This window comes from Tauraco erythrolophus, chromosome 4 (genome assembly GCF_009769465.1).
Source record: "Tauraco erythrolophus isolate bTauEry1 chromosome 4, bTauEry1.pri, whole genome shotgun sequence".
Classification (NCBI taxonomy): Eukaryota; Metazoa; Chordata; class Aves; order Musophagiformes; family Musophagidae; genus Tauraco; species Tauraco erythrolophus.
Genome location: NC_141468.1, coordinates 31,692,526 through 31,708,037, shown reverse-complemented (window position 1 = coordinate 31,708,037; position 15,512 = coordinate 31,692,526). Strand labels below are relative to the sequence as shown.

General features: G+C 43.0%; 1 protein-coding gene across 2 annotated transcripts; it reads left to right on the top strand.

Annotated features, from left to right (window-relative positions):
- Nucleotides 1-2,717: 2,717 nt before the first annotated feature.
- On the top strand, nucleotides 2,718-14,526 carry IFRD1 (interferon related developmental regulator 1). 2 transcript variants are annotated; one of them, XM_086610624.1, is made up of 12 exons: nucleotides 2,718-3,025; nucleotides 5,186-5,290; nucleotides 6,230-6,311; nucleotides 6,750-6,874; nucleotides 7,170-7,327; nucleotides 8,666-8,716; nucleotides 8,813-8,991; nucleotides 9,094-9,202; nucleotides 11,083-11,217; nucleotides 12,452-12,580; nucleotides 13,278-13,373; nucleotides 14,228-14,526. In XM_086610624.1, exons 1-12 carry the CDS (start codon nucleotides 2,980-2,982, stop codon nucleotides 14,315-14,317), a joined length of 1,305 nt encoding a protein of 434 aa, XP_086466750.1. In that variant the 5' UTR covers nucleotides 2,718-2,979; the 3' UTR covers nucleotides 14,318-14,526. The 2 variants fall into 2 exon arrangements, with proteins under 2 accessions (XP_086466750.1, XP_086466751.1); XM_086610625.1 differs by lacking the exon at nucleotides 8,666-8,716.
- The last annotated feature ends 986 nt before the right edge of the window (nucleotides 14,527-15,512 follow it).

The window sequence follows — 15,512 nt, the reverse complement described above, 5'->3', positions numbered from 1 at the left end:
TTCATAAAACGCGTTTCTCCAAAGGATGCCACCTCTCACCTACTGCTGGGATCACTGGTGCCAGTGGGACTGTGACAACCCTGGTATCAGTAGCTCCAGCACAAGCCAGACAATAGGTATACAGATTGTCGACACCACGTGACTCTCCTTTTAGCCAAAGATTTTTGTTAGAACGCAGTTTTGGGCCAGCCTACTGGCGCCATGTGCTCCTGACAACAGGATAAATCAGGATAGTGGGCAACAAGTCAGCAATCAAGACAAGGAGTCTGTTCTGTCACAGACAGACGGCAAAACTAACGAGTGATACATAATCCCTCTTGTGCGATCTCACTGAACTGTTGGTCAGATAACCAGGGAATCGTGGAAACCTGGAGATGGCACACTGCAAAAGTGGAAGTAAAACTCGAAGTGGGCACATACCCAAAGTAGTCACGAATTCTTCGGTTTTGTCACTTTTTGTAATTTATTTTGGTTGTCCGAGTCTGGCAACACCTCCATGTACCTTAGCAGTTGCTTTTCCCTACCCAGTTGCAACATTTTCTTCTTCCCCTCCCCAGGGCTTTACCTCCACCTGTCCTGGTGGGACCATCTTCAAACATACAGGGGCTATGACACTTTTCTTCACGCCTGCCCACTACGGGACACCTGGATTACCATGTGCACATGCACAGCTCAGTTATGTTGTTCAGACTCTCCGTCACACCTGCCAGGAGTTCGGTATTAAACCGAATCCTCGCCGGCAGCCTCAGACACTTTTGTGAGACGGGGCTATCAGCATGAAGGTGACCACTTCAGTTAAGTCTAGGCCAGCCAGTCTGCACCTCCATGATTAATGTATACATTAAGGGGGCTAGCTCACAGGGAATCATTAGGACATGGCTGACCTCACTAAAACGGTATTGCCATCCTGCATCTAAAATACTCCCACCATACAAGTTTGCTCGTCTGCTATTAGGTGTTGCAGCTTCTCCAGCACTGCTCTCTTGTTCTAATATTCCGTGTAGCCAAGGGCACAGTTATGCCTTCTGTACTTAACTGCAACTCCTCCGCCTACTTACCTGGAAGGCTGTCCTCTGCTCTGACATTTCATCCTGAAAAACTGGTGCCTCTGAGACACTCTTGTATTGTCCTTTAATATGCACTGATTTTTCTCTCTTTTCTGCTCATCTCAGATAGGATGCTAAGGAACTGGCTAGACCTTTTCAGGAATATGACTTTCCCATGCCCAAGGAATTGTTCACCAGGAGGCCCACGCTGCACAGCAATGCAAAGCATTGGGCTCTACCAGCGTCCACAGGTATCACAACTTACCGCTATCACTTTATAGAAGCAAACGCCAACATTTCCTTATTCAACATGCACAAACAGGCCACTAAAACCCATTTCCTTTATTTTTCATGTAGCGTTTCTGTAGAATTGTTGTGAAAGCTTACCTTTCTGGAAGTCAGTGTAAACATATTTTCTATGCAAAGGAATTCAAATAGTGTAATTGTGTCTTATGCAACTTTTCAGCGTGTTCTGCAAAATTGTCTTCCCTCTCTCAAATACTGCAACACTGCTAGGCCCACCAGTGAGATTTACAAACATTCACATTTCAGAAATACTATAAACTAATCTCTTTTTGGTGGATAGGAATGCTACCCTGTTTTTCTTTATTTGAAGTTCAGCAGAACACAGAAAAAAAAACCCAACCCAATTTTAGATTAAATATAGAACCATATAGACTTACAAGTCTTTAAATTGCAAGAGGTAATTGACAGAAATGTGGTAACAGAAACCATCTTTGTGCGTGGAAGAAAATCTGTGTTGAAGAAGCAAGCTATCTACGCTGTTATCTTCCCGTTTTTAAACGACAGGCGCACAGGCGAACCCTTCCGGCACTTCCCTCGAGCCGAACGCTGCGACCAGCGCCGAAGACTGGCAGTAGCACTCCATACTATGGACAAAACCGAGCTAACGTTTTCCACTGCCAGCGACGAACGCGGCACCCGGCACGGTTCAAGACCCGCACGCACAGATCCGCGGGGGCGCGGCCGCCGTGCTCCTCCCTGGCCCGCACGGGCTGCCCGGTGTTGGTCGCTCCCCGCCCTTCGCGGCCTCAGATGCCCCCTGCGCGGCGCCGCCACCCCCCCCGCTTCCACCCGCGGGAGCGGCGGCGGTCGCTGCCGCAGGCCGCCCCTCCGCACAGACCGGCGCTTCCTCCTCCGCCTCCCCGCCGCCCGCCCCGCCCCGGCCCGGCCCGCCGGCGCGGTGTTTTCAGGCGCCCTGAGGAGGTCCCGTCGATGAGGAGCGCCAGGGCGGGGACGCGGCCAGTCCGCCAGCCCTCCGCCCCTCGCCGCCTCCCAGCGGCGTGGCGCGGCGCACGGTGCGGGCTCCGGCGGCCGCTACGGGCCCCCGGCGCCGGCGGGGCGGGGCGGGGCGGGGGGGGTGCCAGGCCGGGCCGCCGCCGCCGCCTCACCCCCCGGCCGCGGGCCGTCGGCCAAGCCCGCCGCTCCCGGCGTGCGCTGCGGCGTGGCGCGCGAAGCGCCGATGACGTCCCGGATCCACCGCTGGGTAGCAGCGCGCCCGCGTCAGAGGCTCACGCGACTGAGTCACCCGCTCGCCACCGCAGCTCTCCGCCATTGGCCGCGGCAACGGCTCGTCGCTAGGCCCCGCCCCCGCAGCCCGGCGGGCTATAAAAGCGGAGCCGGCGCCCCTTCCGCGCCTTTCGCCCCGGGTGTCTGAGAGGAGAAAGATGCATCGACTCCGCTCACGGGCCTCCACGGGGATTTCTGCCTTCGCCGCCGGTTCGTCCTCCGCCTGCTTTCGCCAATCACCTCCGCTGCCCCGGCCCGGGAAGTCGACCTCGCAGAGGCGTTGGAGTAAAAAGCGATCCTGCTCTTCCATCGGCTGATTGTCGCTGATTCCCGGGCGGGGGGGAGCAGAGAGACCGAGACCCGGAGAGGGGCCGCGGGAGACGAGCCGAGCGCCGCTGCGACCATGCCCAAGCCTAAGAAGCGGGGGAGCAACCACCAGCGCGGAGCCAGTAAGCGCGGCCGGGCCGGCGGGGGGGCCGGAGCGGGCGGCCTGGCACGGCGCAGAGTTCACCGGACGTTCCCCGTGGCCGCCCGAGCCGCTGGGGCGGGGCGGCCTCCGCCGGCCAGAGAGGCCGCGGCCAGTCTGGCCGCCTGTGCCCCGTCTCCCTGCGGGGCTAGTGGCAAAGCGGCAGGACGGAGAGATGCGGCTGCGGAGCTCCCCCGCTGGGCGGGATTGAGCCGGAGCCGGGGCTGGAGCCAGTCGCAGGCCGGGCGGCGCCGCCGCCGGGCTGACGGGAGCCGGCCCCGAAACCGCCACCTCACGCCGTGTGTGCGCATGCGCCCGGGGAGGCGGCGGGCGGCGGCCGTGCCTGGCGCCGCCGCCGGCGACGGGCAGCGCCCTGAGGGCAGCTGCCGGCCCCGCCGGAGGCCTCCTGGCCGCCGCGGTCGCGGGTGCCGCCCGGCCGGCCGTAGGGCAGCGCGAGGGGGCGGGCCCGCGGGGTGCCCGGAGCAGCGTCGAAGCCGCTGGGGCGCGTCCCCGGCGTGAGGAGCCGCCGGTGCCCGCGCTGCTGCGCCCCGCCGGCGTGGGCCCTGCCGGGGCGGGCGGCTGCTGCGGTCGCTCCGGGGTCTCTGGTGGCTGGCGTGGCTGTATGTCAGCGCACGGTGCTCCCGAAGGCTGCAGTGCCTTTAAAAAAACCTTCTTAGCCGAAAAGAGGATATTCTAAAATAAACAGTGTTGATGCAGATCCAGAATGGGTGTGGCTGAGGCGCTGATGCCTGGGCAGAACGGAGGTTTTGTGGGGTGGTGAGAAATTTCACTTCAGGCTACTATAGCTGTGAACGGTCTGTCTCTCAGTATCAAACATTTAGTAAGGAAGTGAGCAATTCACTGGGTCTTTCTGCAGCTGCTTTTATTTTAGTTTGAGAAGGGCTGGCAGTCGTTCTTGCCGCTTCTCCCATTGAACTTCTCTGCTCGACATGACTAAAAGCAAGAACATGGCTGTGCCGGATCTCTGAGCTTCTGAGTTTCTTAGTCTGTGCATTGGCTAATTTTTGTCCTTTGTAACTGCAGGAAACATCAGGGGTTATGGTCCGTGGTACAAGTAGATGATTTACAGCTAAGAGCTGCAAAACCTCTAGAGTGTGAATTTAACTTTTGGAAAGCAGTTGGACAGTAATCAACTCAGGGTTGATTCTGCCTAGCTAAAAATGCTTTTTGGTTGTCTTGGTAGTCAGGAAGCCTGCCTGAAGCTGGCGAGTGCTGTGTGCTGCCTTCTGAAATAACTTAAATTCAATTGCACAACAAAAAAATAGATGGAAGAGCAGAATTGAGTTCTGTACGTGACGTTTAGGAGCTGTTGGAGGAATAGCAGTGAAACTATTATTTTGTTAATCAGCTTTAGTAGACACAAGTTAAGGGCTAGGATAGGACAGCAATAGAAATCGCAGTATTATCAGGTCAAAGTTCTCCAACTCTTAATGTGGTAGCAAGAAGATACAGGTATGAAAAATTGTAGAGATGAGCAATGGTTAAAATAATACTGCTTTCTTCAAAAAGACTGAAGTTACTGAACTGAGGCCTTCTTGATCCTGAGAGGGAAAACTTTTTTCCCCGTTGAAGCATTTGATGTTCTGGCTTTGTAGTTCAGTATTAAAACAGGGTTGGACGTTGCTGATGCTGCACATACCATACTTAATCCCGTAAACCCTGCATTGAACTGGGTAATGTATGTTTGTCTAAATGTATATATACTTATTCTGGCTTGAAGTCTCTCAAAATTGAAAAATAACGATTGTATGGCAATTTTCATTAGGTTGCTTGTTCTAATAGTTAAATTAATACAGAGCTATTTTTAAAGCACAGTCACAGGAAATTGCATTAACTTGAAGTTAGTTGTGGAAAGATCCTAAAGCTGGAGTTAAGAATTCTGCCAATACTTTGAAAACTAGGTGAGCTCTTCCCCACCATTGAGGAATGGTCTTTGAGAATAGAGCCAAAAAGTCTTCAGAACAGGTAGGAGTAAAGGATCTAGCGGAGGTAGGAAATGTACTTTCTGTGTCTGGGTCAGGGAGAGTGAATCTGCTGGGAGGGTTAAATTCTACTTCTGGTGTTCAGATCTTCCTTTTCCATGTGAAGAATGACCAGACTATTGTATTCATCTTTCCTTAAGGTGGTCAGCCCAGAAACGTGCAGCCTTTTAGTGATGAAGATGCTTCAATTGAAACCATGAGCCACTGCAGTGGCTTCAGTGATCCTGCTAGCTTCACAGAGGATGGTATGTTCTTTCATTTATATCCATTAATCTTTTTAAAAATTTAAAACCTGAGTTGACGTAAGAGTTTAAGTACTAGACTGTAAGTAGCGAAATAATGATGTTCTGTTAAACACTATATGATTGTTAATCTAATGACTATTGTTTGGTAAGAATATACTGCAGGTTTCATGAGCCTCTCATGAAACTACTAGACTTCTTTCTATTAGAATTATATAATGTGAACTTTTGGAGACAATAAGAAACTTAAGATGCATTATAAGACATTGATTTTCATAATACATAGTTAAGGTGTTAAGAACTGCAGATGAGTTTGAGAAGAGTCATGTTTGCCTGCTTCAAACTAGATTTGTGCTTTGCCTCCTCTACTGTCTCTGCAATCTGGGCTGCTCTAATGTTGTTTTGTTGGGAGGAAGGGACCTGAAAGCCTGCTACAGGAGAATATAAGGCAGGGAGCTTTCCCTGTGAATACTTGCTACTCTTAACTGAGCTGCTGTTGCAGAGACATCTGAAGTGATGCCAGGCAGGACAGGCTGCCTAGACAGGACTCGCTGCATCAGCAGTGAACACTCACTGTACTGGGGGGTAGATGTAGTGGACTGGATGAAAATATGTTGCTGACAGGATTGGCTGATGGGCATCAGCTGTAGCAAATATATGTGAGATCTGATTAGCTCCCTCATTCATTCCTGGCCCATGTAAGAAGCAGGCATAGGAACAGCCCAGATGTATCAATAGATCAATTTTTGTAAAAGTACTCTAAGGTGCAGTTTGATGTAGCAGGCTTGACACTACGCTGTTGCTGTAACGCTGAACAAGTCTGTAGCTATTGTCTATGTTAAACTGCTTTCTTACTAGTATTAAAAATGTTACGTGTTAGATCCTCCTGTGTCTGCTAATAAAATGTATGTCAGTAGGACTAAATTATTTACTCTGGATTAGGTCCTGAAGTTGATGAAGAAGCCACTCAAGAAGACTTAGAATACAAATTGAAAGGATTTATTGATCTTACCTTGGACAAGAGGTATAGTATGCTTTGAAGAAAGGCATTCGTACATTGTTTACTGATTTCCCCTGATACAATAAGGGAAATACCCATCAAACTTTTTTATATGGTTACTGAAATTACAGTTATTTCATACTGTGGAGGACTTGCTTTTCTTTTGGATCCAAAAAGACCTTTCTCCCTCCACCAAGTTTTTGGATAAGTGAGAGTCAGGCTTTCCTTTCCTAATAGCTTGAAGTTGAGTGACTTTGTTTCTATCCTGGTGTACTATTGTGAACTCTATCTCCAACCTAAGTTTCTCTGTCCTTGAGGAAGGAGGCAATTCATAGCATTTCATACTTTAAGGTATTTCTGTGGGTTACTCTTCTGTTGAGCACAGACAAATACAAACTATGGTAAAAAACAAAGGTTGTGTGTGCTGATTTCAAGAGGTCTTCCTTCTCTCTTTTCTAACAGTGCAAAGACAAGACAAGCTGCTCTTGAAAGTCTGAAAAGTGCTTTTTCTTCTAAAATACTGTATGAATTTATCATGGAAAGGAGAATGACGCTAACTGATAGCATCGAACGCTGCATAAAGAAAGGTAAAATATGCTTGCTATTAGAAAGCAACAATCCATGTGAAATAGCTCGTTGTTTAAAAGGAATTAAGACTGTGAGGCTTCTCTCGTGCTTTACAGAGTGCTTAATTTAGCTATGTTAACAACATTCCTTTTTTGAATTTTAGATGTCATATTTTAACTGACCTAGAAAACTTACTGAAATTGTTCTGTCTGTTGGTTTCTGAATTTCCACTTGCAAGTTTTCAGGCTATTATCTTTAAAGGAGGAAGGAAGCAATTCACAAGATGACTTATCATCATTGTATGTTAATCTCTAGGTAAGAGTGACGAACAGTGTGCAGCTGCCGGACTGGCATGTCTTCTGTGTGTGCAGATGGGGTCAGGAATTGAAAGTGAAGAGATTTTTAAGACCCTTGGTCCAGTTCTGAAGAAGATTGTCTGTGATGGAACAGCCAGTGTCCAAGCCAGACAGGCTGTAAGTATAAAATGTTTATTTGCCAGGCAGGGACAGAGGGCAGTTTTTAACCAGCTCACTATTGTGTAATCCAGAACTAAAGGTTACTCCACTAGTGTAAACTTGTAATGTTGACATATGCTCTGAATAATGCATAGCAATTTTCACTGGCTTAAAAAGTTCCATCTAAAGGTTGAAGGTCATTCTTTTCTTCAACCTGGAAACTTCTTTAAAGACCTGTTACATCTTGTACTTTTAAGTGTCTTAACTCACCATGTTGCAGTCTCCTTACTGCAGTTCTGAGGGCTGATGTTGAAGTCCTGCAGAAAAAAATGCAAGTTTCCCACTGACTGATGTATCCTTCCTTTATTAATTTTAACTTCTTTAACAGCAGAAGAATGTTACTTACACAAATATATTGATATATGATAAAAATACATATAGCAGATATAGAACTACATACTTGATACATTTGTACTACCTACCAAAAGTATCTTCAGTTTTTCATCCAGTCATATATACATTGGCAGTATACTTGAAATATTGGCTGAAGACAGTCTAAAGCTCTTGCTGAGATTTTTTTTTTTAAACTTTGGAGTTTTAACTAATATTCTCCAACTTGCCTTTATCATTACATAGCTGGCAACTTCTCCTATTGTACTCAAGCTGTGTTACAATAGATACTGTCAGCTGGAAAAGGAGGTAGTAGTATTTTAGCAGAAGTTGTTTCTACAAACAAATAAAAGCTATTTAAATTTGTCCTGTTTAAGTTCAGCTTGGAGTCCTGTATGGTTATTGCAAACATCACTTTCAAACATTTTTTTCTTACTCTTTGTAAGAGGAGATGGAGTAGAATATGGAGGATAGGGAAGGGATGTGTAGAACCTCATAGGAAAAGCTGGGAATTTCTAAGAAAGGCTTTTAAAGTCCAGTGTTTTCATGCCAGTTAATTGTAATAGTGAGCAGAGAGGGGAAAATATTTCCCACAGCTGTGAATAAATATCATATGTCAATTACTACTTATTAGCATAACTTCTGCTAGTGAATCTTGGTGGGATTTAAAATAGCTGGGTGAAAGGCGTGCTACGTGCAGCTTTTTGGAAGGGCTTTGTAAGCTATATTAAATAATGCAGCATCAAAAGTGAAGGCTCGTGAGTTGTATATGTTGTAAAGTCATCCTGAGAGTAAATGGGAACTCAGAGCTAACTGTTACAAAGTAGCCGAATTACAGTGTTGAAGACTTCTACTCTGCTGAGGTCTTAATTTCAAGTTTTTAGTACTCCAGATGTTAAATTTCAAAGTTTTTTTTCAACAGTAAGGTTAAAGTCAAATACTGATGCTTTTTTCTTTTGTATCTAGTGTGCAACCTGCTTAGGGATCTGCTGTTTCATTGTCACTGATGACATTACGGTGAGAATAAAATAATACTTTTGTTTTTGAATAAATTGACAATATGAAAATGTGTGAATCTTAAGCCACTTTCATGATCGTTTTTCCCCTGTTCAGGAGCTGTACTCTACTATGGAATGCCTGGAAAACATCTTCACAAAGGCCTATCAACGGGATAGAGACACTAATGGTGTATCAAGTACCCATAATACTGTGCTTCACATCAGTGCTCTCTTAGCATGGACGCTGTTGTTGACCATTTGTCCAATGAATGAAGTGAAGAAGAAAATTGAAACGTAAGTATCTTGGAAAACAAAATTTGTAATCACTGTTTTTTATATGCTATGAAGCAACGTCAACAAAACTTACATCTTGATGAAATGTGACTTACTCCTTAGGCACTTGCATAAACTTCCAAGTCTGCTGTCTTGTGATGATCTCAACATGAGAATAGCTGCTGGAGAAACACTAGCCCTTCTGTTTGAACTGGCACGCGAAACTGATGCTGTAAGTAGATGTCAGCAGCTAAATTTTCTTGCATTGAGATAAGACAAATTATTTAACCCGTGTTGCATAGCACTCTGGATCTCAACAAGTGCCAGATAATTCACTGGGTTACGTTCCTTGCAGTGAGTCTGCCTCAGTCTAATTGGGTATAGCAATGATTCACAGCAATTTAGCTGTCATTTTTACACCAACTTCCGTATTGCAAAACAGAACCAGTATAACAAAACACATCAAACAGTACTTACCAGCAACTAGAAATGTGATGTGTGAGCTTTTAAAATCTAAATCCAACACCAGCTTTAAAAAAATGTTAAAAATCCCTAGAGAGATTCCAGGGTAGAACAGCATCATTTACTGTTGTGGGAACGCTCATTAGATACTTGGTGTTTGCAGACAAGTTCCAGTGATTTCCAGCCTGCACATTTCTGCTCTCACAGCTAAAAATCTATCCCTCAGGAGAAACCATGTTGACTTCTAGTATTGTTTTTTCAGTATCCTTATTTAGGTACCTTGAGGAGAATAGCTAGTATTGCACGATGGTTTCCCAGCATTTGTGACTATTTTAGTCAGTTGGGAACTAGTCAGTCAAATTAAGGAGAGAGATTTTGAAAGAGTTAGCACAGATTTTGCACAGATACCAGTATTGCTATGTTTGGTGAGATTTCTTGAGGTTTGCTTCTAAGTTGGATGAGGTGCAGGCTTCTCAGTATTACCTCATACACAGCTAAACTTGCCTTTACATTCTCTGATATGCTTTAATAGTTTTTGAACTGTTTTCTTGACACTGAAGAAAACAAGTCTTTGCTTTGCCAGAGCACTGTCCATAGTGAAAGGATAACTCCAATTGAGTCAGGATAGATGAGACACGTATAACTAATAAACACTGCATAATCTGAAACAATTTGAGATTTCTGTGTATTGCAAACAGTAGGGATTTGAGTCTCTTAGCTGTGGAAGCCAACTTGAAAGAAAAGAAAGCAAGACTGATTCTTGATCCTTTATTTGATCAGACTGACTGCAAGTAACTAAAATCTTAAAATATGTTAACAAACAAGACTATATTCACTAAAATCTTCTGTTCCATTGAGGAAACTCCTCTTTAATCATTACAAATTGTTCTCTTTGGATCCTTCACAGTCAGTGCAGATTAAAAATGCTTACTGTGTTTTGCCTTTTCCCCGTTTCTTTCAAAAAACATGCAGTAGACTGTCTAGCCAGTTGACGTAAGAACATGTTCAGATAAGATACTTGTTTTTACATAAGTGGCTTACTAATCCAGGTAAACTGACACTGAATCAGTAAATGGAGGGGAGAAGATATTTCCTGTTAAACAGTTACATGTTAGTTTACTTGGAGTGCATCTTCTGTTAAGCATTTTCTTTAAAACAACTGCTTTCTAGTTTTCCACGCCATACAAGATTTATGACTAAATATTCCTTCCTGTCAGTCTAATGGTGTCTCACAATCCATCTCCAGCAGCATGAATTCTGTGCTAATAAACTGAAAGTGCCCTCAGCTCGTCAACAGGAGCGGCAGCCAGGTTCAGCAGATCAGTTAGGCATTGAGTCCCTTGGAATTATGGAGCAGAACAGATCGACAGGTATATACTCGCACTGAAGGAGCTGTACGGTTTCATGTGGCTCTGACTGCCAGAATAGAATTTGATAGTGTCCCACTTGGTAAACTGGATGCTGTGACTTCATTCTTACTGGTTTAAATGCTGCAAATGGAACCACAGGAAGTCAGTACCATTAGTCTCTTTAAATAACAAAGTAACAGTTTGTAGAGGCCTAAATGTCTGAATTTGTAGAAATCTGTGTTTGCAGGGTAAGAAATTAAGGCCAGAAACAGATATTCTTTTTTTTTTCTTTTTGGACTAGGATTTCTTTTATGAAGATATGGAACTTCTAACAGAGAAACTAAGAGCTCTGGCTACAGATGGGAACAAGCACCGAGCCAAGGTAGATAAAAGAAAGCAGCGATCTGTCTTCAGAGATGTTCTGCGAGCTGTTGAGGTGATTCTTTTGTCTTACTTTGAATGTCTGGATTGTAACTATGTAGCATATAGTTTAATGAAAATAGGTTTATTGTTAAATGGAATTACTGTTTCAGTGAAAGCAACAGGGAAAATAATACTTTAAATGACATTGCAAATTCTGATCACTTACATGAAATATAACTGCTTTTTAGGAATGTAGAACAAAGTCAAACTTCATTTATTTTGCTCCAAACTTGACTTCCATATTGAAGAATATTTTTTTTCTTTAAGGAAGGCTAAACATTGCACTGTAAATACTAAATTATTTTTATTTTATACCATGAGCAGATTTTTTTTATACCAGACTTTGTAGGATATCCAAATTGATGTCCTGAATTCTGTGAAAAAGTTTATAGTAAAATCTCTTTAACTGCTGTGCACATTAACTAAGTTGCTCTTTGTTTAATGAGGTACATTTCCAAATGGCACCTCTGTCAGTGGCCAAAGAAGTGTTTGTGTATGGGGGGAGTTATTGTCCCAATTGTGCTGTAATCTTCCGGTTTTCCATATCCGGATCAAAAGAACAATACACAAAGCAGGACTCTGAAAATATTTGGTTAGTGACATAACTTCTGAATAAAGCCTCTAAGACAAATGTCAAACTTCCATTACTTGAATGGATTATTTGTTATCTTACACCTTTCAAACTAGATCTTTTTACTTGTCAGATAATTACTTTTTATGTTGCTGTATGGGTAAAACCAACTAAATATTAGTTGACATTCAGAACACTTAAACATCTCGGAAGCTAAGGAGAAGGCTTTGAAGTGATTTGAAGTCACCTTTGAGATTCTGCCTGTAGAAGAATCTGAGTCACTTACTAGCACTTGTTATTTTCCATTGTCACAAATGTAGCTCACTGCTCTTGAAAGGTGGGCACTAAATGAGGCTTACAAACTGACTGAAAGGTGACTCCTGAACTCAGAACTGTTTTTCTGGAGACAAGTCCAATTCATAAGGTCATTTTAAAGATGAAAGTGAAGTGTTCTTTTTTACATGTCAGCTTCAAGTCTTACATGAGACTTAACTTTAGGTGTGCATCAGTTTATGAACAAATACTATCTTTAGTGTATGCCTGTTACGTTATTTAGAAGGTTTTGGTGTGCCAAATTCATTAATGAAAATGAAATTACTTGAGATATATACAATTCCTAATCCAACAGACTGTTTAAATGAAAATTATGTATGTTGTTTCCCTTAATTTTGGATAGGAGCGTGACTTTCCTGCAGAGATGGTGAAGTTTGGACCTGAGCGCATGTATATTGACTGCTGGGTTAAAAAACAAACTTACGATACCTTCAAGGAGATCCTGGGGTCAGGGATGCAGTATCATTTGCAGGTGAGCTCTGTTTGATACATGCTCAGACTGATCCCTGTCTGGCTGCTTTGTAGTAATTCAGTCTGAATTACAAAATCACTTGTAGAACTTGGTGAAACGATGATGGGATTTGCATTAGAAGTGTTAAAAGACAGCGGTTACAAAATTAACCACAGTGAGCTAGAGCTATCTGAGTGAGCTGCCTCTGAGTTGCAGCCTGAGTGTGTTGGACTTCTCCAAGACTTCTCCAAGAAGTGAGAGACTCAAGAACTCCCAAACTGCTGTGATAATCATGCGGTTAAAAATCTTCAGTGTCAGTTGCATTTCTGCGTGACTGAGGGAGCCCAGGAATGTAGCAGCTTTTTCAAATTTTTCGAATACTACTTTTACAGTCAGATATTTTAAAATTGGTGTGTTGTGAAACCATAGGGGTCTATGTTCAGCTGCCTAATCTTGTGTGGAGGATATAACAGAACAGTGTCTAATTTGCTGGGACAAAAAAGTCAATGGAGAGTAGTTGTCTTCTCAAGAGGGCAGTTTTAGTTCTTAGCCTTATTCTGATTAAAGGAAGAAGTGTTCCCTGGTTTAATTACAAAAGATACTAAGATTTGTGTCAAATTGCTGCTATTTATTACTGGAATACTTCATATTAACAGTAGTCATTTTTGGACACTTGATAATCAGAGAAGGAACTGATCACTTGATGTTTCTTGTTTAGTCAAATGACTTTCTTCGGAATGTGTTTGAGCTTGGTCCACCAGTGATGCTAGATGCTGCAACTCTTAAAACAATGAAGATATCCCGTTTTGAAAGGGTAGGTTATTGCACCTTAATGTGTTTTCTTTACTTCATACACTAATACATTTCTCCTGAATTAAATGGTATTCAAAACATGCACTTTAGAAGCTGTCATCTTTAAACTTCAGTCCTAACAGTGTCCCATATTGTCCTGAATGAAACCAAACCTTGCTTCTGTGTGTCTTTTGAGCTCATATTTTACATTTTCCACTGGGTGCGTGTCTGCTACTGTTTTTCTTCCAAAAGGATCTGAAAGTTGAGTTGGTTGGTGATTGGTACCAGAATCATGCTCCATACATGTGGAACTTGGGCTCTTACGAGAGCTTTAGGTTTTTGGGTAGGGACATACAGGAAACCATAGAAAGTGACAGCATCCCAAACTCTCCAGTGTGAAACGGACACTAGGAGGATGACTGTTCTGTTGGTTGCTCGTACACAGGGTGAATATTTTCTCAATCTTTGGAATGGATGCTACCAAATTTAATCTGGAGGGCAAACTTAATCTGCAGTGTGTCTATATGATGATCAAGAATGACTGGCTTCCAGAATGGCTCCTAGCTCAACCTTTCTTACACATTTCAAATTTCCTTTAAATGTGTATATAGTAAAATGAATCAGCCTTTGGTGCAAAGATATAAATGATCTTTAAGGTCCCTTCCAACTCAAACCATTCTATGATCACAGACTCACAGAATGTTAGGGATTGGAAGGGACCCCAAAGGATCATCTAGTAAATTTCAGAAGGCCTACCAATTTACTTCAAAGATTAATAAAAAAATAGTTTCAACTGTTTCTTAACATTAAAAAAACAACTCTAAAGGTCTTAAGCGTTTTGAACATCTGTGATTAATTTCTCCTTTTCTTTTGTAGCACTTGTACAACTCTGCAGCATTCAAGGCTCGGACAAAGGCTAGAAGTAAATGTCGTGATAAAAGAGCAGATGTGGGGGAGTTTTTCTAGATCTCCTTTTCCATGGGGTTCAATTTTAAGTATTTCATATTAAAATAGATTTGTAACCTTTAAATGAATTTTTTAAATTTCTCTAGTCAGTTTGCACTGGTGCATAGCAATGTTGTGTAAAAACTGTAAATATAATGCATGTTGTTGCTTAGTTGCATATACACTGTATATAGATAGATGTAAGATGGGGTGCAGGGATACGTTATAACACTTGCTGCAAAGGTGAATATATTGTAACTGAACTATTAAATGGGGTGGATAATTGTAGTCAAATACTGTGTGTCAGATTGGATTCCTTTATATAAAGGTAAATTAAATGAGTTCATTGACCAGGTGTTTTGGTAGGAATGTGCTAATATGAAAATATGTACTTGTTTGTGTGGAGTTATTTTAGTAACTTTTTAAACTCTTTAGTGGCAAGTGGACAAAGAAATTTCTACATAGTATGACTTCATCCTGAAGGAGACTATGAAGTTCAATTACCTTCACTTACAGTGAAGTAGTGAATGACAAATACTTGCCTCCATGTAAAATAAAAACAAGATTCTTAGGTTCTGAAATTGGATGTTTAATTTTGGAAATAAAGATGTTCCTCACTGCATGCTTTCTGTGTAGAAGTGATTACTCCATGAATGAAGAGCTGGAACGCTAGCAAAACCTAAAGACTGAAACAGAGGGTATTTTTTTTTCTTCTGCTGATTCAAACATGTGGTTGAGTTAGTCCCAGTGCTGTAGTAGATGCTACATGAAACTCTACCTTGCTGTTTTTAGACAATGTATCTTGTTATATATGGTCTGCACAACAGTGTACTGTTGATGTGTCATCACTTCTGTAATGGTCAAATATTTTCTAGTTTGAGTACTGCAAAACACCTTGTGCCTTATCTTAGAGGAGCTGTTCCAGCTGTCCTTTTTTGCCATGTTGAAAACTACTCCCCTACTCTCAGTTTCTGGCTCTAGAGGACTAAAATGTGCCAGTAACTGAGAAATGTCTGTCTTAGAAACCTCTCCCATCATCCCTGTAATAAAGACACTAGAATCTAGATAGCTGGAGCTTCTGAACCAGAAGATCTATAAATACAAGTGTTAGAGGAAATATTCTTAAAACTGTAAGCCAAGTTATCAGCAGAATATGTAAACCTCACACTCCAAAAAACACCACCCCACCCTCTGAAGACTACTGCTTGCTCTGATA